This window comes from Oryctolagus cuniculus, chromosome 3 (assembly GCF_051225735.1).
Source record: "Oryctolagus cuniculus isolate XC-2025 breed Fujian yellow rabbit chromosome 3, ASM5122573v1, whole genome shotgun sequence".
Lineage (NCBI taxonomy): Eukaryota > Metazoa > Chordata > Mammalia > Lagomorpha > Leporidae > Oryctolagus > Oryctolagus cuniculus.
In genome coordinates this window covers 9,323,760-9,351,305 of record NC_142869.1, presented here as the reverse complement: position 1 = coordinate 9,351,305, position 27,546 = coordinate 9,323,760, and the positions used below count along the sequence as shown (strand labels likewise).

Here is a 27,546-nt window from a genome sequence, read left to right as displayed (position 1 = left end):
TACTGTGGAACAGTTTCAAGATATTGACTCATTCACTCAATCAACAAATGTCTCATCTGTACATAAGGGCTAGGTGTTCTAAGGACACAAAAGCACATCAGCACCGCTGCCCACAAGGAGCCCAGAGCTCCCGAGGAGGAGTGGATAGAAAAGGATGCCCCAATCACAGTCACAGGGGGCAGAACTTGATTGCAGAGGAGTCGGGGCAGCAAAAAGAACATGGACTTCAGAGTCAGACAAGCCTGGGTTTACATCTTGGGTCCCCTAGGACCTAACAGCCCTATTTATAAAGGGGTATGATAATATCTACCACCATGTATAACATCTACCACCTTGTGAAGCTGTTGTGAGGAGCAAATAGGGACGTGTGTTCCTCATTTACTCTCTATGGGCGCTGTTCCAAGCCCTGTATGTGCATGGGTTCTTTAATCCTTATAATCGTTCCATTAGGTATGTACTAATACTACCTTCACTCCATAGGTAAGGAAAATAAGGCATAGACAATTTAAGAAACTTCTCCAAGGTCATCCAGTATGCATGATTAAACAAAAATTCCAACTCTACTTGAACCTCAGCTGACTCCTAAATTACGCTTGATAGTAACTTGACAGTGCTAAACAATTGCTTAGCATACAGTAGACATCTAACAAATATTAGGTACCATCATTACTGTGATGCTTACTGCTGATGCTGTTGTTATTACTATGAGCCATTAAAAAAACAAGTAACAGGTGTCTGTTCACCACAGCCATTAAGATATCTGTTGCCCATAGCATAGTACCTGAGTTCAAGTCCCAGCTCTGGCTCCTAACTCCAGCTTCCTGCTAATGCAGATCCTGGACGGTGGTGGTAATGGCTTACACAATTGGGTTCCTCCACCCAAGTAGGAGACCTGAATTAAGTTCCTGGCTTCTGGCTTTGGGAGTGAACTAGCAGATGGAAGTGCATTCTCCACATATTTTCTCTCTCTCTCTCTCTCTCTCTCTCTCTCTCTCTCTCTCTCCCCCTCTCTCTCTCTCTCTCTCACACACACACACACACACTTAAAAAAAAAAAGCTAGAAATAAACCCTTTAAAAAAAAAAAACAAGAAACAAGAACATGATATCTGAATTTTTAAAGGTAAAAAGTTATAGTAAAGCTAAATGATTGTCATGTGCAGATCTGGACACACATTATAAGAAACTGAATTTTGTGTCTATCTGGTAGGTATATTCGACCTCTTTTTAAAAGGAAAAGCATCAAGATACGATCATTCATTCATTCATTCATTCACCATTCATTAAGACAACTTCTGACTGCCACCTGCCAGCACTAAACTGGGTGTTAGAATGGTTCCCAAAAAAACCATTTACTGGAGGTAAAGCTGAGTGACAGGACCAGTTACTCATTAAAAATTAGGATGACAAAGAGAAGATTTAGTCATTCACTAAGAGTTAGTGCAGCTGTTGCTCCTACTGCTAATGGAAAAAAAGCAAGCAAACAAAATTCTGTGCAGTTTTTATTTAAACAATCTCAGAGAAATCACACTATGTGTAAAAGACCAAAAAAAAAGGAATAAAGAAAAGATAAATGTAGAGTTATAAAACAAAAATTAATCATCATGCACCAAACAGAGAAATAAAATTTTACTTACACTTACTATGTCTTAATACCCTACTTTGCTTCCAAGAAATTAAACTAAATACCACTTGGAACTTCAGGGATCTCAGGGATCTTCAGGGATCTCTGTATTCCTAAATACAATGGTGAATTAGGGATGTGCCAAATTCTAAAAGAATAAGAATGGCATGTTCTCCAGGCCTGTTAATTTTACGAGGACGTGTTGCACATTTCTTATGTAAAGACATGCAGTTTCCTACGGTCCTAAGAGAGTGCTTTCAGTAAGATCACATACATAAGGATACTGAAAAAAAGAAACCAAAAACTCTATACCCAGAATTGGATCACTCCCAGAGCCTTACCGTGTCACACGCCCAGTTTATGAACATGCACATTATCTGTGAGATAACTTCCGTGTGTTGTTATTGCTGTAAATCCCTATAAGATGGAAAGCATTGCCAGTGAAATCTGAGTTGGACAAAAGGCTTTCTAGGACTATATTACTCAAGGCTATGAAACGCAGGAAAAACAAAATGGTTTGGATAAACCCTGGGTGCTTATTGCAAGGGATTTAACCCATGGGCCCTCTGGGCCAGACTGCAGGCTTGCCCTGGAGTCACTCAGAGGTTAGAAAATTTTTCTCTGCAAACATTACTTGAAGCAAGATGGATTTATTGACTCAGTAGGAAGCTCTTAAAGCTGATATATTTGAACCAAAGACTTTTAGGAATGGGGTTCCTCAATGGGAATGTGGATGGGTCAGTCCTCATTTTACCACGTGGAAACAAGGACTGGAAGAGGTAAACTGAGGACTTGTTTATATGATTTAAAGTGATATGCTTAATCAAGAATCTTCATCACAAGGGCTAACATTCAGCACTTACTCTTTGTGAAGCACAGAGCTAAGGGGTTTCTACTCTTCACACCAGCTTACGAGGGGAGCACCAGCATCTCCCTTGTGTTATGTATGAGAAGAATATGTCTTGGAGAGACAGAGCCTGTCAAAAGAGGCAGCTCCAGGCTTCCAACCTTCGCAAGGCAACCCTGAGGCCCAACTACAACCACTTGTTCTACTGCCGCATCCCTGGGCCCAGAATAAAGTCAGGTGATCTCCAGGCCAGAGAAAGGCACCAGCTCTTCACATGCGGTCACAGAGGCTTCCACAGCTGACACATCCAATGCTGAATTCTAATCGTTCCAGGACTGAAAGAAACATGTCCACTTACCCGACTGCAAAACCTGCCTTCGTGCTGACTGGTGCAAAGGCACTGTGCATCCATAACCTTACCATTAGTGGTAGCAGTAGTGTCTTCTCATAACTGTTTGTGAATGCACTGCATAAAATGATACTTTCTCAAATAGTGCATAAGGTTCTCCCTTTGGTCTCGGGTTTCTCTAGGCCTCTGTAGTTGGTGGTTCTGTTGTATCAGGTGCACTCTATTCTGATGTGAACAGTCACACTCCCAGCTCCAACAGATGTCCTTCATTGCTGAAGGTGCCAACCAATGGCTTTCTTTCTCTTCTTTATGAATGTATGTGGTGTTCTACTTTAAATTTCTAGTGTGCAAGAATACGAGTTGAGATACTGAAGTAAAGATGATGTCTGGATATTAGTATTCAGCTTTTATTTATATGCGTGTCTAAATATACTCCTACATTTAAATATCAATATGCAGTGATAGTAAGTATACATAATTAGACATCTTCAGAATTAAAATGCATTTAGTTGAAAAATTTAAGGATCTCAAAGTTCTAAACGAAACTTTGAGATAACTCCCAGGGTGCATGGCAGGTGCATGAGCAATGACACCAGACTCGGAATACTTACCTTTGGTGTGGTTACTCTCATTTCATAAAGTAGAAGCAAGGAAATACTTGTGATGTTTTTACTTGGCACTCTAATCACCCCCACTGGAACCAGAATCTGAAAGTACACGTCTCCAGTATGGATCCAGGGAAAGTGAAGTAGAAATTCAAAGACAAGACACAAGACATTGATGAGAAAAATCTCTGTGTAGGAGAACAGACAGCCCCAGAAGGAATGCAGGAGAGATTGGGACTGCACAGCCATCTTTTCAATGGCTCACTCTGAACCTTGGGAAAGGGGCTAAAAAGAAGCCGGGAGTCAGACATAGTAGCCAGGAAGGAATCCAACCTCGGAGGGCCTGGCCCAGATGAGATGGAGAAAGATCTTTGAAAAGGATGAAGGTGAGAAGGAGGGGAAGGAGCCATAATGTGGACACACAGCCTTGAAAGTGCTACCAGAGGGAAAATCCAATTTTAACCGCTTTCTGTTCTGGAAGAGACTGTTGTAAAAGGATTTCACTGTACTTACAGACACACACACACACACACACACACACACATGCAAGACAGAAAAGAAAGATTTGCTTGCTTCTTCAGACTTAAGTAGTGGGGGCATTTAGAAATTTTGGAACCCAAAAACCTTGCCTCTTTTTTTAATCATGATGACGGTAAAAAGATAATCTTTAAATAAATAAGCATCATAGAATTTATCTTTAAAAACATACGTGTTTAGAGACATCATCAGACAGTGGGTGCTAGCACAGAAGCCAACATGCCTGGGTTTTCACTACGAACTGTGTGGCTTCAGGCAAATTATTTACCCTCTCATCGCCTCAGTATCCCAATCTGGTAAGTGGAAATATTAATAGTATGTATTTCCTAGGTTTTAAAGATTTATTTATTTATTTGAAAGTCAGAGTTACAGAGAGGCAGAGGCAGAGGCAGAGGCAGAGAGAGAGAGAGAGAGAGAGAGAGAGAGGTCTTCCGTCTGCTGGTTCACTTCCAAAATGACCACAATAGCCAGAGCTGAGCCTATCCAAAGCCAGGAGCCTTTTCTGGGTCTCCCACATGAGTGTGGGGGGCCTAAGGACTTGGGGCATCTTCTACTACTTTCCCAGGCTATAACATAGAGCTGGACTGAAAGTAGAGCATCTGGGACTTGAACCAGCACCCATATGGGATGCCAGCAATCAGGCAGTGGCTTTACCCACTACACCACAGCGCCAGTCCCAAATTGTTGGGTTTTATAATTGAGTTATTTACCAAATATTAATTAAACTCCTGGGAATAGAAAATGCTACCTATAAATAGGGCATCTGGAGTAGGCAAGGGCAGAAAGTAAATACACTTCCCTCTTAGAATGGATAACACAGGGAAACAGAACAGAATCAACACAAACATCCAAAGGCAACATAGTAGAAAGGAGGTGGCAAAGAGCAGTGGCTGACTCAGAACTCTAGAACATTCTGTGGATCTGAATTTCAAACTTGCTGCAACAACATAGCAAGGTGAGGTGTGAGAAGGATCCGAAGGACACAGTGTTTTACAGATATTAACTACTACACCAGGACAGACCAGTGAGAGAGGCTGTTTAAGAATGCCAGGCACCTTAAAATCAGTGCCATGCCGCAGCTGAGAAGCCAGAACATTGCTAGGAATCCCTCGAAATGCTTACCAAGTTCCTCTCTTCCCTGGGAGAGCAGCTTCTGAATGACAGTCTTCTGAGACAGACTGTTGAGAAATTTGTCTTTATCCTGTCTTCAATTTCAGAGCATTACCTTTCTCTCGGCTCTATCCAGGCAGCACAGAGGAACTGATAGGGCACTGATGGGCCACGGACAGGAAAGGAAGAGAAGGGTCCTTAAACCATTCCGTGGATACCCAAGGCTTAAATTACAATCTATAGGCCAACAACTCTGTGTTTGCACTTGGCCCAGACGTCTTCCAGATTCATACAGCATCTGTCCAGCTAACGTCTCCATCTGAACCTCCCAAGGGTCCCCCATATTCAATTCCAAAATAGAGCTCTTCTCCATTTTCTGTTTTTCCATCAATGGTACAACCAACTACCAAATCACAGAAGCCACAAATGGGCTCCCTCACTCTGCCCCCTGTTCACATCCCATCCTTCTCCAGCCCCTGCCAAAGACCTCTCAAACCCATCAGCTTCTCTGTTTCAAATCCTACCCTTCCATTCCTATGAAGTCAACATACGTGAGGGTACATCAAAAAGGTTGTTCAAAGTGGAATTATAAGTTTATTTCGATGCAAAAAAGGTTTTGAAATCTGTGCACAATTCTTTCACAAGATGCCTTTTCCATGAAGGACCCTCACATTCGTGTGTGGGAGGAGTGTGTCATATCCACTATCCCATCCCAGCACCTGGCACACATGAAGTGCTGAGCAATCTCTGTTAACCTGGGAAAGGAAGTATGAGCAGAAACAGAATCCCAGGGTTCAAGGCCGTCCTTTATTACCAGCTTGGTGGTGTGCAAATCACTGCTTCCCTGAGCCTCGGAGTCTAACTTTCTGGTAATAATCAAAGCAATAAAAACAAAACACATTGGATTTGTCCAAGCTCTTTTACCAAACTCCCATCAATTTCCTTTTGGCCTTGAAGCCTGCCCTTGACTAATGGCAAATCCTGCAGCCAGAGTTAGGTGGTAGCCTGTTCACCAAAGGAATGATGAAGTGTTCACAGGCAAATGACGATTGCTGCTAAGTGCTCAAAAATCAGCCTGGGTGATGTTTCCAAGTTTTCTTATTGAGCAAAGAGAGTGGAGCTTGCATTGCAAAAGAAGAGCAAATAGATGAGACCCCATCACCATGGTAACGTGTTCATCTCCAGCATACACAGCTAGACAAGAGACAGCTGGAGGTAGGGGGGATACAGCCATCTCACCCCTGCCCTTGCCCAAGAGACAACAACCTGCCCTTCTGTGATTGACATCTAATGCTTTAACATTTTTAAAAAATCATTTTTGGGACCAGTGCTGTGGCACAGTTAGATCACTGCCTGCAGTGCGCCATTTCCTGTCCCAGCAGCTCCACTTCCAACCCAGCTCCCTGCTAATGCAGCTGGGAAGGCAGCAGAAGACGGCCAAGTACTTGGGCTCCCGTCACCAACATGGGAAATCCAGCAGAATCTCCTGGTGCTGGCTTTGGCCTGGCCTAGCCCCAGCCATCTGGGGAGTGAACCAGTGGACAGAAGATCGATCTCTCTCTCTCCTCTCTCTCTCTCTCTGGGACAGCGCTGTGGAGTAGAGAATAAAGCTGCCACCTGCAGTGCCAGCATCCCATTTGGGCACCAATTCAAGTCCTGACTGATTCACTTCTGATCCAGCTTCCTACTAATGTGCCTGGAAAAGCAGCAGAGGATGGCCCAAGTGCTCGGGCCCCTACACCCAAGTGGGAAAGGCAAACAGACAGAGATTTTCCACTCACTGGTTCACTCCCCAAATGCCCACAACATGTGGGGCTGGGCCAGGCCAAAGCCAGGAGCCAGGAACTCTATCCAAGTCTCCCACATGGGAGGCAGGGACCCTAGAGACCCAACCAATCGAGTCATCACCACTGCTCCCCAAGGAATGTACCAGCAGGAAGCTGGAATCAGAAGTAGACCCAGGACCCTAATGCTGGCAACCAGATACAGGATGTGAGTATCTTAAAAGAATATGAAGTGGCTGATCAGGGCACAGTGCTGAGCACTGGAGTTACCAGGAGGGCCCATTGCCTTCCTCCAGCTTCTCAAGCAGGGCCATTCAGGGTAATTTTTAGTGCAGAAAAGTCCCCTGATGCACTCGGGCTCTACGTTTAATCTCTGCACAGGGTATGACTCTATTTCTTGTAGTTGTCAAAGTCACTTTTGTGGATCAGGAGCTTACAAGCTGGTCTTAAGGAGAAAAACCTCTAATATCATGTTATTCTTATATCATTAAAGGTTTAAAGTAATCCCTCCCATAATATCCCTCCAAGCATAAATGGAACAAAACTTCCTTAAAGGACAAACTCATTCCTGAACACCAGCTTGCTAGCTGAGGTTATCTGCCTGCTTTCTTTGGGTGCAGCTATGAAACTAACAGTAAAACTCTCTCGTAAAATAAAAGTAGCCCTAAAGATGCTAAATATGTGGCTTGAGTTTTCACAGACATTGTCAAGTTGATTTAAATACAAAAGCAGGTGAATTTCATATTGAATCCTTTTATGTGAATGTATCAAAAACCAATTCATGTATCAAAAACCAAACAATTTAAAGAAATAGGAATCTTAACAAGTAGAATTTCACCATTCGAAAGAGATTCTGCTTCTTTGTAGCTATCCATTTCTCAATGTGAAAATAAAAAGCACAGCAATTCTGAGAGCATAGCTAATATGCAAACATAACTTTCAGGTTACCCTAGCAGAGAGCTGAAAACAAGGGGACTATCTTCTATTTGTGCTTTATAAATGGAAAGCTTTCTTGTGCAGAGTTTTTCAGAAATTTAAAGTACAAAACTGATCAGTTTAAGCCTTAATGAAAATGAAAGGTGGCCCTGAAGTAATAAATAAGAGTTACCTTCTAGACACTGGCAGGTGAACCCACTGAGACTGGAAACGCAGGTGGCTCCATTTCTGCACGGGTCCAGGATACAATAATCAATCTTGGATTCACAAAGCTGTCCAGTGTAACCTGAATAAAACAAGATGTACATTTTATAAAGCGTTATCTTAAAGCCACTATGACCACCCCACGAACTGATGGACTCCAATGGTGTTGCCCAAAGAAAGCAGCAACCTTGACCTAACCCCCCACCCACTTCTTGATCTAATTTAGTTTTCAGTTAGAAATAATTATAGCAGTTTAGAATCACAACTGAAAAAATCATTTATTTTTCAAACTGTTTATTGTAAAAAGCATTAGAAAAATGGCTAGGTATTAAAACTTCTAATTTGTAATATTTTAGAGCTGGAAGAACCATCTGTGCTAATTCTGCACTCTCTCCCTTCATTCCAAAGATAAAGAGATTGTGGCATATATATAATGCTAAGCACGTTAATACATTATCCTCAATACTTATTTGAGTCACAAATCCAACTAAATTCTCAGTAAAGCAAGCCTCCCATGGTGATTTTATTGGATAATAACATAATCACACACATGGGATGGGAAATAAGGATGTAAATCTATTGGAACACCTGTGAAGCCAAAAAGTTTAAATAAATTCCAGATTTTTTTATCCGTTTTGAAAACAAAGACTGCCACAGAGACAAGTTTAAAAAATAACAAGCTAGCATATTTCTTATCTTAAAGTGAGAAATCAAAGAAAGTGGATTATGGAGGAATATTTGGGATAAATACAAGACTTAAAATAATGAGAGAAAAAGGTGCCCTTAGTCATGCTATTTGAGCGACAGGACCATTAATACCCTTGAGATAATCCCTCTCAGAAAGTTTTATGCATAGGTATTTTCTACACATTTATAATCATCCTGTAACATTTTATATATCTCTAGGATGGTTTTAACTACAGAAAAACTTATCTTCCTGAATTAGTAGTTCAGAGAGGCTGTCATTATTACTTGAATCTGAGATTTACAAAAATAAACCAATGATATTAGGTAAGAAATGATTTGTCTGAGCTTCAATTACCTGCCTAACTAGCATATATTATAGATTGTGGATGGAAGACAAACATTTGCACCCTACTGTTCTACAACCTTTGCTTTAAAACAATCCAGGGGTTCCAGGTGACTCATGAATACATGAACAGGACCAGAAAAGCCTATGGAATAAATATCCAATACCAGCATAAAAATCTATCCCATGACAGTGTATTTTAAGATTAAAACACTGTATTAAGAATACACTTTCAAATGAAAGCTCTAGATTCAAAACGAAAGAGAGGGCACTGTGTTCAGGAGTCTTTCCAATAATGAGGACTGGAGAAACTGTATCCACGTGCAGAAGAGTGAGTCCTGATACCGCACTCTACACCCATCTCTCACCGCATGCAAACACAACACGAAATGGATCACAGATCTAAACAGAAGACCAGAAACAACTAGAAGAAAACATGGAGGAGACCTTTGCAGGACATTGCAATCAGCAGATTTTTTTTTATCAGACTCCAAAAGCTCAGAAAAGAAGCAAAATAGATAAATGGGATTTCATAAAACTCAAGAGCTCCAGCGCAGCAAAGGAAATCCTCAAGAGAGTGAAGAGACAACTTACAGAACGGGAGGAGTAATTACAAGTCATACATCTGAAAGATGGCTAATAAATACTCCATGTAAGAACTAAATTCAGTAGCAAGCAAACAGTCCAATTTAAAAATGGGCAGTATCAGCTCTTGTCCTGATGGTTGATGCACAATGTAATACTTTATCCATTTTAGTATTTTTTTTGTTCTAGTACCATTGGTTGAACTCTGTAATTAACACACAATTATTCTTAGGTGTTTAAATTTTAACTGAAAAGTGATCCCTGTTAGGAATTTGGAAAACATTATGCTGAGTGAAATAAGCCCGTCCCAAAGGGACAAATACCACTTGTTCTCCCTGATAGGTGACACCGAACTGAGCACCAAAAAGGAAACCTGTTAAAGTGAAATGAACACTATGAGAAATGGTGACTTGATCAGCCCTTACCCTGACTGTTGATAAGCAACTTAATATGTTATCCCTCTTAGTACTTTTTTTGTTTGTTCTACTTAATACTTTTGGTTGAATACTGTAATCAATACACAATTCTTCTTAAGTGCTGAAACTTAACTGAAAAGTGATCACTGTTAAATATAAGAGTGGGAATAAGAGAGGGAAGAGATGTGCAATTCGGGACATGCTCGAGCTGACTTACCTCAAATGGTAGAGTTAGAAACATACCAGGGGATTCCAATTCAATCCCATCAAAGTGGCATGTACCAATGCCATCTCACTAGTCCCAGTGATCAATTTCTGTTCACAATTGATCATAATGATAGGACTAAGAACCAAAGGGATCACATAAACAAGACTAGTGTCTGCAAATATAACCAATAGAATAAAAAAAGGGAGAGAGCGATCCAACATGGGAAGCGGGATACACAGCAGACTCATAGAATGGCAGATGTCCTAAACAGCACTCTGGCCTCAGCATTAGCCCTTAAGGCATGTGGATCCGGCTGAAAAGCCCATGAGAGTATTTTAGGCATGGAAAGCCAAGACACTCTGGGGGAAAAAAAAAAAAAACACTAAATGAAAGATCTCCATGAGTGAGATCCCAGTGGAAAGAATGGGTCATCAAAGAAGGAGGTACCTTTCTCTGAAGGGAGGAGAGAACTTCCACTTTGACCATGGCCTTGTCTAAATATGATCAGAGTCGGTGAACTCAGGGGGCTTCCATAGCCTTGGCAGCTCATGACAAGAGCCTAGGGTGATTACTGATGCCATAAACAAGAGTGTCAATTTGTTAAGTCAACAACAGGAGTCACTGTGCACTTACTCCTCATTTAGGATCTTTGTCCTTAGTGTGCTGTACATTGTGATTTAATGCTATAACTAGTACTCAAACAGTAATTTTCACTTTATGTTTCTGTGTGGGAGCAAACTGTCGAAATCTTTACCTTAATGTATGCTAAACTGATCTTCTGTATATGAAGAGAATCGAAAATGAATCTTGATGTGAATGGAAGGGGAGAGGGAGTGGTTAAGGGGAGGGTTGCGGGTTGGAGGGACGTTATGGTGGGGAAGCCATTGTAATCCATAAGCTGTACTTTGGAAATTTATATTCGTTAAATAAAAGTTAAAAAAAAGAAAATAAATAAATAAATAAAAATGGGCAGTAGATTTAAACAGGCATTTCTCAAGTAAGGCATAAAAATGGCCAGAGTGTACATGAAAAAATATTCACTATCACTAATATTCAGAGAAATCATTGTCAAAACCACAGTTAGACATCATCTCACCCCAGTTAGGTTGGCTATTAACAAAAAGACAAAAGATAATAAGTTTTGGTGAAGATGTGGAAAAAAGGGAACAGCCATTGTGGAAAATACTATTGAGGTTTCTCAAAATAGGACTACCACATGATGTAATAATTCTACTACTGAAATGAAATCATCAGTGGAATTAATTATTAACCTGCACTCCCATGTTTACTGCAGCACTGGACACAAAAGCCAAGAAACGAATACAACCTAAATGTCCATCAACTGGATAAAGAAAAGGGGGTTTAGGTATACATGATGGAATACTACTCGAGTAGCCATGAAAAGGGATGGAAATTTACAACACAGAAGTAAATGAAGATCATCATTTTAAGTGAAATAAGTTAGGCACAGAAAGACAAGTACCACATGATCTCAGTTGAATGGAATATAAAAAAGTCAATCTCAAAGAAGTTGAAAATGTAACAGTGGTTGCCAGAGGCTGCTGAGTGTAGAAGGATGGGAAAGATGGAGAGAGGTTGATCAATGGGTACTAAGTGATAGTTCTGGTGCTCTATAGCACAATAGGGTGACTGCAATGACCAAGCACTGTGCATTCTGTAACGTGGAGGAAAGTCACTTAACACAGCATTATGCCTAAGGCACTCGGCATCACTCTCATCAACAAGCACGCGTGTAACATGAAGGAAAAACAACAGAAGATGATAGATAAGTAAATACATAGATACAGATATGGAGATAATTATAAAATAAAAGCCCTAAATACTCATCTATGTGTGGTTTATGCTTGGGCTGAAGGTGCCAATATATTATTGTAATCCTTGCCTTCAAAGGTTCTGCAACAAGGCTAGGAATGTGCATTCACGAAAAAGACAACTGAGTGCAAGCGGTAGCCTCCTGGCGGTGTGGCTTAAAGAATACAGATGGCATCATGAAACCCATCACTGAGAAGGCTTTCAATTGACCACAGAATCACACAAAACCATGAGTGACAGCCAGAGTCACCCAGGTGTCACCTTGCCAGGGCTCCATGTCCCTAAGGAATAGAATACAAAAAGAATGAGGATCTCCTGTGAACACAAAATCCTTCAAAGGAAACTTTAAGATCCACCTTCTTTGAATTTCTTTGGAAACTTCAAATGTATTTAAGCATAGGGAGACTAGCATATAAACTTCACATATCTATCCCCTCACTTCAATAATTATGAACATTTGGTGCATTTAATTTAACCTGCCCTCTCATATTTCCATATTTTCCCCATGAGGGTACCTTAAAGCAAATTTAATTTCACCTCTATATATTTCAATGTGTTCCTAACTCAAGGAAATATTTTAAAGATCACTTTTAATAGCCTCTTTAATTAATGTTCAGTTCCATTTATAAATTTAATTAAACACTTTAACCATATCTATCATTATCAACAATTTTAAGAACAACTGTCTGATAATACACAAATCTTCCCAAGCACTTATTTGTTCTCAAAGATCTTATAAATGAAACATAAAAGTAAGAGAATCTGAAGTTCTGTTAAATGTGTCAAGACAGTGTGCAAGGTTAGTAAGATTTCAATGTAGGGGACAAATTCAAATGTGTGGGTAATGGAGGTTGCCATAACTATTGGAGGATCCCACTAGCATTTATCGGATGAAGATGAAGTTTTACTGTAGCTGAGAAGGTTGAATATAACAGTGTTACACTTAAATGCCAATAATCCCCAATGAAAAACAGTGGCCCAGAATCAACAACAAATAGTCACTGCTCTGTGGGGAGCAACCTGGACTAGACTGAGTTACTGGAATTAAGACTTATTCTATGCATCTGCTCTCCCACAATATGGCGCTGGGAGAGAAGTAAACAGCTTCCGCACAGCTGCCTCCAGTTCAACCAATAAACTGTAGGACTTGCTACTGATTGGAGGAGAGCAGCGTACTCGGCGTGTGGGCAGCCGAGTTAGGATTGGCGGAGGAGGACTATAAAGGAGGAGAGAGACGGCATGCACCAGGAACATCTAAGGGGAACACCTAAGGGGAACACCTGTGCAGCCCCCGAGAAGAGCCGGCCGGCGGTGTGCCGCTCCCCTGCGGAAGTGGGGAATGTGGCCAGGGGGAACTGCCCTTCCACGGAGGTGGAAGGGATAGTAGCCAACCCGGGAAGAACCAGCAGCAAACCCGGGGAGGGCCGAGCAGACGAAAGAACAGCGCAGGGTCCTGTGTCGTTCCTCCACGAAGAGGGGGAGCGACATAATGGTGCCGTGACTCGGATATGAAGCCTAGGCAGGGTTTAGTGTCGTTCCCCCATGAAGACGGGGAGCGACACTGCTCTTCCTGAGGTCTAAAGTCTTTAAAGATTTTTTTAAATAAACTGTTTAAATTTAGATTTAAATTTTCAAAGCAAAAGCTGTGAGGTAGTCCAAAGAGTTCCCATATCCCCCACATTTGTCCCAGGAAACATGGAACTATGAAGAAAAGGACTATGTATAACTAGCTGGACCTGAAGCAAATGATAATGTGGACATGGCTACGGTTCAGTGTCCCTACAGATGAAGACACACAGAGGCATGTGGGAATGACGGGGAGGAGGCGGGAGGTCAGGCTGTTTATGAGAGACCAGCTCCACTGAGTATCCTTAGGTGAAATTGGCCAGTATGGTCAGCAAGAAGCAGCTTTAGATCTATGGCTGTACATCTACACCAAGACCCGAGGCTTGTCCACACCAGGATCCAGGCTCCTCAGAACCATCCAGGAATTGCTACTGTCCTCAGTGGAGTCTCTAGTAGAACGTTCCAAGGGCACTGCAGTTGAAAGCTCTCCTCCTGAAGCCGACTGGGGCCAGCCCTGGGAGAACCGTGGCAGAGAAGGAAGCATGTGCATCTCTGACTGGACTGAGGGGCTGAGATACCAGAGTCTTTTCTCAGATCCCCAGAGAGCACTGACTTAACTGAGGTTGTCAGACAAATCACCGATGCTGATTTCTATGTAATACTCCACACCTGATAACTGAGACTTCTGCAAATCATCTTTCTTGTGTCTTCAATTTTCCTTCCATCTCATAACCAGAGTCGAAATAATATGAGTGGCTGCTAGGAAATCCAATGACAAAGGCTTTGCCCTGGTCCTTTCTTCCATCCTTCTGAAAGTTCACCTCTTCCCTAGAGAATAGTAACAACATCAACTGTGTGTAACAAGTCCTTATCCTACCAAAGCAGTGACACATACAGGGCCAATGCTGCAAAAAGAAAGGGAATATGTGCTAGCCTTGTTGTGTGTTATGAGAAGATTTGCTGTAACACACACACACACACATATACACACATTCATACACACACTCATGCATTCATACACACTCACATAAATACACACTCACACACACATACTCATACATACACACACATACTCCTACACACACACACACACATTCACACACACTCATACACACATATACACATATTCATACACACACATCACACACTCACACATACATAAACACTCACACACACACATACACACATATACACATATTCATACACACACACATCACACACTCACACACACACATACACATACTTATACACTCACCCACACACTCACATTCACACACACACATTCACACACACTCATACACACATATACACATATTCATACACACACATCACACACTCACACATACATAAACACTCACACACACACATACACACATATACACATATTCATACACACACACATCACACACTCACACACACACATACACATACTCATACACTCACCCACACACTCACATTCACACACACACATTCACACACACTCATGCACACATATACACATATTCATACACACACTCATGCATTCATACACACTCACATACATACACACTCACACACACATACTCATACATACACACACATACACTCACACACAAACACATACACACATACTCATACACACACACATTCACACACATACACTCTCACACACACATACTCCTACACACACATACACATTCACACACACACACACACTCATACACACATATACACATATTCATACACACACTCATGCATTCATACACACTCACATACATACACACACATACTCATACATACACACACATACACTCACACACACATTCAAACACATACACACATACACTCTCACACACACATACTCCTACACACACATACACATTCACACACACACACGCTCATACACACATATACACATATTCATACACACACACATCACACACTCACACATACATACACACTCACACACACTCACACACATACTCATACATACACACACATACACTCACACACATTCAAACACATACACACATACTCATACACACACACATTCACACACATACACTCTCACACACACATACTCCTACACACACATATACACACTCATACACACATATACACATATTCATACACACACACATCACACACTCACACATACATACACACTCACACACACACATACACATACTCATACACTCACCCACACACACACATTCACACACACACAAGCATTTCAGCCTTAAAAGCCTATGCTATAAGTTCCCAAGTGAAAGACTGACAAGACACAAAGAGAAGCCCACACAAAGGCACAGAAAAGCTGTGGATGTCACTGATACGCTCCTTTGATGCTCAACAGTGACAAACGTCCTTCCTTCTGGTTCCGGAGTACAAGACGAATACCAGTCACCGTCAAAGTCCCTTTCCTTTCAGCTGATGCCATAGCTCCTCCTCACAGCCGGACCATAAGCATGGTCACAACCTATTCCCACTGCCCAGAGCCTGTTCCCAGACAACATTGCCTGGGACTCCAGCAGGGGTCTCCAGCCCATGCCTTCCCATCCACCTCGCCTCCTCCACTCCATCCTCTCCATGAATCAAAGACAGGAGAATCGTCCCAGATACCGAGGTCTTGTGAGACAGCCAAGCAGCCCCGGAGGCCTTCTAAAGATAGAATTTATATCTCATTTTCCAATACTTAAAACCTTCCAGTGATTTCCCAAAGGGTTAGGAATAACCCCTAAAACTTCGCCCTCCCACTAAAAGGCGGATCTGGCCTCGCCTCTTCATCCTGGCCCACTCTCCCCACTGACCACAAGGCTCCACCACCTGGGGCCTTGTCCTGTCCCATGTTGGCCAAGCTCCCTCCTCACAGATCTTAGCACCATTTTCACACTGTGGCCCCAGGGATGACCCAGGACGTGAGCAGATTCAACTCTCATGGACTGGCCCTGCAAAGAAGGCGGCGGCAAGGACCTGAAGTTGTCACGTAAGGGAGAAGTTCCTGGGAAAGGCAGCATGGACATTGTTGGGGGCCACTTGTGGAATTGTGTTGGAATTTCATCTGCAAAATCAGAATCAGCACAGGAGAAGTTACATACAGCGTGGAAGACCAAGCAAACGTGTAGTAAAGTCACCTCTAGTGCCAGGTTGGGGAGACACAAAAATGGCAGGAAAGCTTAAAAAAAAAAAAAAAAAAAAAGGTACCAGATGCAATTAAGTAGGGAGAAAAGTTTACTCCAGCAATTTAAAAAAAATTTTTTTTACTTGAAAGGCAGAGTAGGAGAGAGAGAAATAGAAATCTGCCCTCCACTTGTTCATTCCCCAAACAGCCACAATGCCTAGACTGGGCCAGGCTGAAGTCACAAGCCAAGAACTCCATCTAGCAATCCCACATGGCTAAAGAGCCAAGCACTTGGGCTATCTTCTGCCACGTTTCCACGTACATTAGCAAAACAGAGCTGGAACAGAAATGGAGCAGTCGGGATTGAAACCAGCATCCATATGGGAGGCCAGAGTTGCAGGTGTGGCTTAACCCACTACACTACAACTCTGGCCCCTTGCTGCAGCCTTAGTATAGGGGCATACAAATAATATCAGAACAAGGAGGTGGTGACGACTCTGGAATCCAAGGACTGTGGATTCTGCCATCAGACCCTTTAGGAGAGTGTGGCCTTAGAGTTAGCTGTTCTTAGATGGTATCACCTATGTGCGCTCATCACAAAGATGGGAAGAATCACGCCGGCGCCGTGGCTCAATAGGCTAATCCTCCACCTTGCGGCGCCGGCACACCGGGTTCTAGTCCCGGTCGGGGCGCCGGATTCTGTCCCGGTTGCCCCTCTTCCAGGCCAGCTCTCTGCTATGGCCAGGGAGTGCAGTGGAGGATGGCCCAGGTGCTTGGGCCCTGCACCCCATGGGAGACCAGGAAAAGCACTTGGATCCTGGCTCCTGCCATCGGATCAGCACGGTGCGCTGGCTGCAGCGGCAGCCATTGGAGGATGAACCAACGGCAAAGGAAGACCTTTCTCTCTCTGTCTCTCTCTCTCACTGTCCACTCTGCCTGTCAAAAATAAAAAAAAAATTAAAATTAAAATTAAAAAAAAAGATGATTATAAAAAAAAAAAAACAAAGACTGGAGATTCCTCAGAAACCTGAAGATAACCCTACCGTTCGACCCAGCCATCCCACTCCTTGGAATTTACCCAAAGGAATTTAAATTGGCAAACAAAAAAGAGGTCTGCACCCTAATGTTTATTGCAGCTCAATTCACAATAGCTAAGACCTGGAACCAACCTAAATGCCCATCAACGATAGACTGGATAAAGAAATTATGGGATATGTACTCTTTAGAATACTATACCGCAGTAAGAAACAACGAAATCCAGTCATTTGCAACAAAATGGAGGAATCTGGAACACATCATGCTGAGTGAAATAAGCCAGTCCCAAAGGGACAAATACCATATGTTCTCCCTGATCGGTGACAACTGACTGAACACCAAGAGAAGAAACCTGTTGGAGTGAGGTGGGCACTATGGGAAACGGTGGCTTGATCAGCATAGCCCTGACTGTTAATGAACAACTTAATACATTATCCCTCTTAGTAGTTTTTTTTATCTGTTCTACTTAATATGACTGGTTTAGATCTGTAATTGATGCACAGTTATTCTTAAGTGTTGAAAATTAACTGAAATGTGATCCCTGTTGAACATGGTGGTGGGAATGGGAGAGGGAAGATATGTATAATTTGGGACATGCTCAGGCTGACTTGCCCCAAGTGGTGCAGTTGGAAGCATACCAGGGGATTCCAATTCAATCCCATCGAGGTGGCATGTACCAATGCCATCTCACTGTTCCAGGTGATCAGTTTCAGTTCACAGTTGGTCATGGTGGAGGGACTGGGAGTCAAAGGGAGCACATAAGCAAGTCTAGTACCTGCTAACGCTAACCGATGGAGTAAATAAAGGGGAGAGTGATCCAACATGGGAAGTGAGATACTCAGCAGACTCATAGAATGGCAGATGTCCTAAATAGCACTCTGGCCTCAGAATCAGCCCTAAAGGCATTCGGAGCTGGCTGAAAAGCTCATGAGAGTATTTCAGGCATGGAAAGCCAAGACACTCTGGCAAAAGATCTCTGCGAGTGAGATCCCAGTGGAAAGAACAGGTCTTCAAAGAAGGAGGTACCTTTCTCTGAAGGGAGGAGAGAACCTCCACTTTGACTATGACCTTGTCTAAACAAGATAAGAGTCGGAGAACTCAGAGGGCTTCCATAGCCTTGGAAACTCATGACTGGAGCATAGGGAGATTACTGATGCCATAGACAGGAGTGTCAATTGGTAAAGTCAACAACAGGAGTCACTGTGCACTTACTCCTCATGTAGGATCTCTATCCTTAATGTGCTGTACATTGAGATTTAATGCTATAACGAGTACTCAAACAATATATTTCACTTTGTGTTTCTATGGGGGTGCAAACTGTTGAAATCCTTACTTAATGCATACTAAACTGATCCTCTGTAAAAAAAAAAAAAGAAGAAAAAAAAGAAATTATCAATTCCCAACTTGACTCTCACTGGGATTAAACATGACAATAGGTCTGCTCTGATTTCATCATCATTTTAAAAAAAATCATCTATTATTTTTCACTTTATGTTTCTGTGTGGGAGCAAACTGTTGAAATCCTTACTTAATGTATACTAAGCTGATCTTCTGTATATTAAGATAATCAAAAATGAATCTTGATGTGAATGGAAGGGGAGAGGGAGTGGGAAAGGGGAGGGTTGTGGGTGGGAGGGACGGTATGGGGGGGAAGCCATTGTAATCCATAAGTCGTACTTTGGAAATTTATATGCATTAAATAAAAGTTTAAAAAAAAAAAAAAAAAAAAAAAAAACAAAGATGGGAAGAATCGCACAGAGGCCCAGGACTTGTGAGACAGCCAGGAACTTCTCTCTCAGAATATGCTACTCACTTGGGTCAAGAATTGCAACTGTCTTAGAATAACAGAACTTGTCTGTGGATGATTGGGGCCCAGTAATCAGAAAGAGGAAAAAACACGTGTGGAGACGAGGAGCAATAACACAGGCCAAGTCCTTGGTGTTTGGGTCTGCACCTGCTGGGATGCCCAGAACTATTAGGATTGTGAAGACGTGGTGGATGAGAGAATCTGTCAGTCCTGGTTATTTTAAAATTTAATTTATAAATTATAATTAATAAAAATTACATTTTAGGGGCAGCACTGCAGTGCAGTGGGTTAGCCAAGGCCTGCAGTGCCGGTATCTCAGATGAGCAGATTCCAGTCCCAGCTGCCCCTCTTCCAGCTCCCCACTGACACACCTGGGAAAGCAACGGAGGATGCCTCAAGTACTTGGGGCTCTGCACCAACACGGGAGACCCAGAAGAAGCTCCTGGCTCCTGGTTTCAGCCTGGCCAAACCCTGGCCATTGCAGCCAGTTGGGGAGTAAACCAGCAGATGAAAGACACCTTTCTTTCTTTCTCTCTCTCTCTCTCTCTCTCTCTCTCTCTCTCTCTCTCTCCCTCTCCCTCTGCCTCTCTCTCTGTAACTCCAACTCTCCAATAAATAAATAAATTTTTTAAAAATTAATTTTTACCGGCCATCTTAAGTTGGAAGACACGTTTAAATCAAGGCACACTGGGGTGTTCAACAGAGGATCACTGTAGTTTCTGAGTTTAATGTTCACAAAGCAGCAAACACAAAAGCCAAATTCAGAGTCCTGCCCGAGCCATTCTAGGGCAGCAGCAACCACACCCCACGACCCCATCATGGCTTTGCATAGCTATTCCCTCTGATGAATCCTTCCAGGGCCACCTGGCTCCTCAGTCAAGTCCAAGTTCAGGCCCCATCTGTTCAGACCTTGACCGCTTGCCTTCCCTTGCTCTCCAACTTGGCGTTTATTTCCATTTGACAACACACACATAGACTTGGTACCTTCCCACAAAAAGGTGCCATCCAGGGAGCCCCTTGTGTGCGCCTGGGGCTCCTGAATGCCTGATAGGATATTTACTATGCTTATCATTGCATGAGATTTCTTTCTTTTTTTCTGTTTGTTTTGGTGTCCTTTCAAGAGCATAAACTCCCTGAGAATCAGGACTTGGTCTGCCTTAATCTTTGGACCCTCAATACATAAACATCTCCTGGCACAAATGTTTGTCAAAGGCATGAATCTATTTTCTTAAAGGTTTTTCCCTAAGTTCAGCTAAATATTTCAAGTTAAATTTTGTCTCTCCCTAAGCAAGGGTACCTAGAACAACCTGGGAGAAGGATGCTAGGAGCTGTTCTTCTTCCTAATGCATGTTAACATCAATACGTTGCTTTTAAAATAAAAAGTGATTATCTCAAAATCATGCTGCCAAAATCACCTTGTGTGCAAACAAAGCCTGTGTCCTCAGTTTGAGAAACACGGGCATGAAGAGTTGCCTTGCTAAGGGGCCTCTCCCTCCCCAGTCAGACTGGGGTGAGTGGAGGATTAACTGACTCTCTTCTGAACTTCAATCTCCTGCCTCTCCAACTGGTGTTGGGAGCTTCTAACAGGTCCCACATCATGGGAAATTAACAAGGAGGAAACAAAACGCTTCATCCTTTTCTCCCCTAACTTCCCCTCCTGAATTTAGTTCTGTAGGGCACTGGTTATCACCCAGGGTGGTCCTCTCCCCAGGGTTCATTTGGCAAAGTCTGGAGAAACCGCTTATTACCATATCTCCAGGGGTGCTATGGCACCAGTGGGCAGAGGCCAGGCATGCTGCCAAGCATCCTGATTCACAAGAAAGCCCCTACAACTAAGAGCCACCCAGTCAAAATGTCTACTGCAAGGGTGGCAAGCCCTGCTTTAAGTCAATGGGACCTTGGTCCTTTGGACTCAAACCCTTGGTTTTTGCCCAAAGGCCTCTTATCTTCCCTAAAACAGAAGCCACTGCTTTCTGAAGCACAGAAGCAGCCAGTTGAGAACACTGCTACCAATCAGAATCCTTAGGAATAGTTGTAACTTCTAGCAAATTAAAGACCATTTTAAAGTAAAGTGATTCTAAACACTTTGTCACTGTGGAATTTATTATTGTGACAGTCAATGAATCAGTAAAAATAATTGGTTCAAAAATAGATGAGGGGGCTGTGCTGTGGCAAAGCAGAATAAGACACCACTCGCGACACCAGAACTTCCTATGGGAATGCCAGTTCAAGTCCTGTCTTCTCTGCTTCTAATCCAGCTTCCTACTAATGTGGCTGGGGAGGCAGTGGACGATGACCTAAGTACTTGGGGGCCTGGCACCCACGTGGGAGACCAGGATAAAGTTCCTGGCTTCTGGCCTCAGCCTGGCTTGGCGCTGGCTGTCGTGGCCATCTGGGCATTAAATCAGCAGACAGAAGACCTTCTCTATCTCTCCCTCTGTCATGCTCACTCAGCCTATCAAATAAATAAATAATCTTTAGAAAAATAGATGACTATTGGAAATACTGATCTATCCTCCTAGGGGGTCACAGAGGTTTTACTGTCTCTTTGAAGAACATTCTAGTATGACACGGATATAAGAAAAGTGGTGATTCAGGAAGTACATAGCAAGGACGCCTTTTGAGGACATATGGTACCACTGGGAAAATTAAACTGAGGCTTAGTGCTTTTAAAGCAGTTTGGCTATGAGCAGTGATGCTAGCTGAAACACAGCACATGTATTAGCAAGGGAAGGCTTAGAGAATACATTTACTTAAAGGACAAAAGGTAGGAGCTGATCAGATACCTTTAAGGAAACGCATTAAATTATAAATCCATTCAGTGGGTGTTAACAGATTACATTTGGACTAATATCAATTTGGAGTATTTGGTTTCACATTATTTTGTATTTAGTTGTAAAATATAAATGAAAATTCATTAGCTTATGAAGAGAGAAGGTTTCCCTATGACTACCTAATGCCTTGGAGAAAACCATATCAAAGTAGAATCTGAATTTCTAGAAATATAATTTTTAAAACACTACCCTGTTCACCCCACATAGCATAATCTTTACTGCCTATAACCTTCAAATGAAGGAGAGCCTTCCAGAGGTCAGTGGAAATCACATGAAGTATAAGCAAAGGTGGCTAAATGAATCAGACTATCAACACACACACACACACACGCACGCACACACATGCACGCATGCAATGCAATTAATCAGCTGCATTTTTAAATGCAATCCCCATTGCTGCACAATTGGTTTTAGGACGTTTATTGCACAATGTCTCTACTGAAACAGAGATGACTTTCCTCCATGCTGCTTTGGCTGTGTGAGGTGGAATCTAATTGCTTCTTCGGAGAGCTGTCCTGAAAGCTTCCAGCGTGGGGATTGTGGTGGGAGCTATTTTTAACACTCCTGCTCTTTTTATAGTCTGGTCTGTGCAGGGAAGTGAAGCCGCTGGATTCAGATGGAAAGCCTGATGCTACCAAGAGAAGCCACCAGTCTCAGCTCTCACCCTCGAGGGATGTGAGCAGCCGGCCCCAGGGCCTCAGGCACTGCTGCTGAAATGGAGCGCCTAATATTAGCACAGGGAAGCAAGAAATAAATAGCAGGAATCTGTACACCTCCAAGACACTCTGTCTCAGAGGCATCCAATTTCAAAGTCGAAAGGCAGAAATCACTCAACAGGAGACACCAGTGAGATCCACTGGCAGGAGGAACACGGGCACATCTGGACAAATGCAAACATGATTTTAAAACCAAGGCAAAGAAGGAAAGCTCTGTGAGGCCGATCTGTGAAAGGCGATCAGTAAAATACAATTAAAATGAGAAAGTGAGAGAAAGCTGATTCAGCAGAATTAGAAAAATGAATCTCAAGGCTAGCACAAAAGGAACCACATCCAATAAGCAAAGAGGCAGGAGACACAGCTTCACTGACAATGGCTTGGGGAGTAAAGGATGTGGGATGGTAACACAGTGATCAGATATGAGTGCGGGCACACAGGGACTGACTTTGACCCTCATTTCTGTAAGAGGTGAAATGAGCAAAATAATGGCTCACATACAGAAATCAACCAACAACAGATGCTGAAGAGGATGTGGGGGAAAAGGGACACTAACCCACTGTTGGTGGGAATGCAAATTGGTTAAGCCACTATGGAAATCAGTCTGGAGATTCCTCAGAAACCTGAATATAACCCTACCATTCAACCCAGCCATCCCACTCCTTGGAATTTACCCAAAGGAAATTAAACTGGCCAACAAAAAAGCGGTCTGCACCTTAATGTTTATTGCAGCTCAATTCACAATAGCTAAGACCTGGCGTCAACCCAAATGCCCATCAACAGTAGACTGGATAAAGAAATTATGGGACATGTACTCTATAGAATACTATACAGCAGTCAAAAACAATGAAACCTGGTCATTTACAACAAAATGGAGGAATCTGGAACACATCATGCTGAGTGAAATAAGCCAGTCCCAAAGGGACAAATATCATTTGTTCTCCCTGATTGGTGACAACTACCGAGCACCAAAAAGGAAACCTGTTGAAGTGAAATGGACACTATGAGAAACAGTGACTTGATCAGCCCTTGCCCTGACTGCTGATGAACAACTTAATACTTTATCCCTTTTAGTACTTTTTTTGTTCTACTTAATACTATTGGTTGAACTCTTTAATTAACACACAATTATTCTTAGGTGTTTAAATTTAATTGGAAAGTGATCCCTGTTAAATATAAGAGTAGGAATAAGAGAGGGAGGAGATGTACAATTTAGGACATGCTCAATCGGACTTGCCCCAAATGGTGGAGTTAGAAACGCACCTGGGGTAACACCTTTTAAGTCCTCTGTCCCTTCTTGCTTGAGCAGGCGTTCTGATTCAGCCACAATGGCGTATCTGCAGAGAGGTCCTCAAACCTGGGTGTGGGGTGGGGCATGGGCAATGTGCCTCTGAAGACAGAATGAGAGCTCCCGTCCTCCGCACCTCCTCTTTCTCAGTAGTGCTCAGAGGCTGCCAACTGCCCCTTATGACTCGCCTATTCTGTGCTAGTGTGCATCTCTGTGTGCATGTGGGCACATGTGTGTATGTGTACACACGTATTTAGATGTGTGTATACATGTGTGTTACATGCATGTGTGTGGTTGTATACATGTATGTGCGCTGTTGCTGTGCATGAGTGCAGGTTTGTGATACGTGTAAATGGGGATGTGTGTAAACACACGTGTCATGCACTCATAACTGTGTGTGTGTTCTTGCATGGATTCTGTTCTACAAGGTCAATACCAGCATTCCCCTTCACAGATAAGAAAACCTGGGCTCAGAAGCCCAGGGTGACTCAGCCTGGAATTCAGCCCAGGACTGCAGAAACCCAACCCCGTGCTCTTACTCCTCTTGTGTCCTCTCTCTCCTTCGTGAAACCATCTGAAAGGACCGTGAGAGCCAAGCAAGGCCCGCTCCAGTCCGGCTCTCCTGTGGGCTTCCCAGAGGGTGGCAGGTGATCCACCTCGACTCATCAGAGAGGCCTCAGCGAGCTGGCAGAGGAAGCGGTGGCAGGGCGCTAGGCAGGGCTGCATAACAGCAGCAGCTGACAAGTGTGGACTGCTTGCCATGCGCCAGCTGCCTCTCAGAGCCCGCCACGTGGATCATCTGATTCAATTTTCACAGCAACCAATGGTATTCAGGGATGCGCTGAATACCAATGCCCCCTGCAATCCACACATAGACAGCTGACAGCCTTTGAGACCACATCACTGCCCATGGTCACACACACACACACACACACACACACAGCAGGAGCAGACTTGGCACTCAGGAATCTGACTCCTCAGCCAAGGTTGGCTCTCTGGTCAGCCCAGGTGTGGGTTTCCTGAGTACCCTAGTGGCAATTTTGAGCAAAGCAGTGTGGCATGAGGGGACGGGAGAGAGGCTTGTCACAGTCATTCAGGCAGCAGATGACAACAGCTTGAATCCACATATCGGCAATGGAAAGGGAAGTGCAGGCCAGATGGGGAATCACTGTAAATAAAGCAGACTTGGTGACTACCCAAAGATAAATGAGATGAGGGCGTCAACAGTAATGGCTGAGACTCTGGCTGTGTCAAGAGAGCAACCAGGGCACCATTGACTGAAGTCGGAGATGTAGGAAAAGCCAGATTTGCAGGCATGTGTGGGAGGCACCGGGATGCCAGCAAGGTGAACCTAGGCTTGAGTCTGTCTGGGGAGGAGGTGCAAGCAGATGGGTCGAAAAAAAAAAAAAAAGAAAGAAATTATCAATTCCCAACTTGACTCTCACTGGGATTAAACATGACAATAGGTCTGATCTGATTTCATCATCATTTAAAAAAAATCATCTATTATTTTTCACTTTATGCTTTTGTGTGGGAGCAAACTGTTGAAATACTTACTTAAGGTATACTAAGCTGATCTTCTGTATATTAAGACAATCGAAAATGAATCTTGATGTGAATGGAAGGGGAGAGGGAGTGGGAAAGGGGAGGGTTGTGGGTGGGAGGGACGGTATGGGGGGGGAAGCCATTGTAACACATGAGTCGTACTTTGGAAATTTATATTCATTAAATAAAAGATAAAAAAAAAAAAAAAAAAAAAAAAAAAAAACATGCGGGTGCTGAAACAGGAGGCCAAGCCGGAAGGAGGGTCTGGAAGTGATCCGCCCGGAGACAGCTCAGGGTGCGTGACGGGTACCATGGGCAGAGGAAACAGCCAGAGAGGGGGGAGGAGGAGGGGCCTGCAGAGGTCTCCGGAATGGACACAGGTCGGAGCTCCAGGAGTCAGAGAAGTGCTCCTGAGCAGAAGATCGACATTAGCAGGAAGAGGACCAGGAAAGAGCCTGAAAATCAATAGTGAGACGGATGCCACCGATGACCTTGGAGAAGCCGCTTCACCACACAAACAGGAAAGCAGTGTCAGGGAGCGGGTGGCAAACTACAAGTTGGATAAATGCAATATGTGGTAGTGATGAAGAAGAGAGGGGGAGGGGAAAGGAAATGGAGATGAAAGCATAGGAAAAGAGGGGACCAGAGGGGAGGAGGCAGACGAGGAAGAGGAGTTGGAGGAAGAGGAAGAAGAGGGGCACACATATGGAAGCAGCGGCAAGGACTCACTATATTCTTTTTTTAAAAAAATATTTATTTATTTATTTATTCCAGAGGCAAAGTTAGAGACAGACAGAGGATGAGATAGAGAGAGGTCTTCCATCCACTGGTTCATTCCCCAAATGGCCACAATGGCCAGAGCTGGGCTGATCCAAGGGCAGGAGCTACTTCCCAGTCTCCCAAGAGGGTGCAGGGGCCCAAGTACTTGGACCATCTTTTTTTTTTTTTTTTTTTTTTGACAGGCAGAGTGGACAGTGAGAGAGAGAGACAGAGAGAAAGGTCTTCCTTTTGCCATTGGTTCACCCTCCAATGGCCGCCACGGCCGGCGCACTGTGGCCGGCGCACCGCGCTGATCCGAAGCCAGGAGCCAGGTACTTCTCCTGGTCTCCCATGGGGTGCAGGGCCCAAGTACTTGGGCCATCCTCCACTGCACTTCCTGGCCACAGCAGAGAGCCGGCCTGGAAGAGGGGCAACCAGGACAGAATCTGGTGTCTCAACCGGGACTAGAACCCGGTGTGCCAGCGCCGCTAGGTGGAGGATTAGCCTAGTGAGCCGTGGCGCTGGCTGGATCATCTTCTACTGCTTTCCCAGGCTGCTAGCAAGGAGCTGGATTGGAAGTGGAGCAGCTGGGACTCAAACTGGCAGCCATATGGGAAGTCAGCGCTGCAGGAAGAGGCTTAACCTACTACACCATGGTGCCAATCCTTACTAGATTATCATGCCCTTTGGGGACTACTTTGAGACAGAGAAGGTCTGGAAGGTAAGAAGTAGGGACAGACTTGGAATTCAGCAGAGAAAGGGAGACAACATCAGAAGCACGAGTTTCCAGGGAGGCAGAGAAGAGACAGCACAGCATGTGTGAGGCTCTGGGC

The 27,546-nt window shown here is 43.5% G+C and overlaps 1 protein-coding gene across 1 annotated transcript in view; it reads right to left on the bottom strand.

Annotated features, from left to right (window-relative positions):
* DNER (delta/notch like EGF repeat containing) overlaps positions 1-27,546 on the bottom strand; it is a 423,033-nt gene that overhangs the window by 119,606 nt on the left and 275,881 nt on the right. Inside the window, exon 7 of the mRNA XM_008259280.4 lies at positions 7,963-8,076. Within this exon, the coding sequence (XP_008257502.3) occupies positions 7,963-8,076 (114 nt within the window). The remainder of the gene's footprint in view (positions 1-7,962; positions 8,077-27,546) is intronic.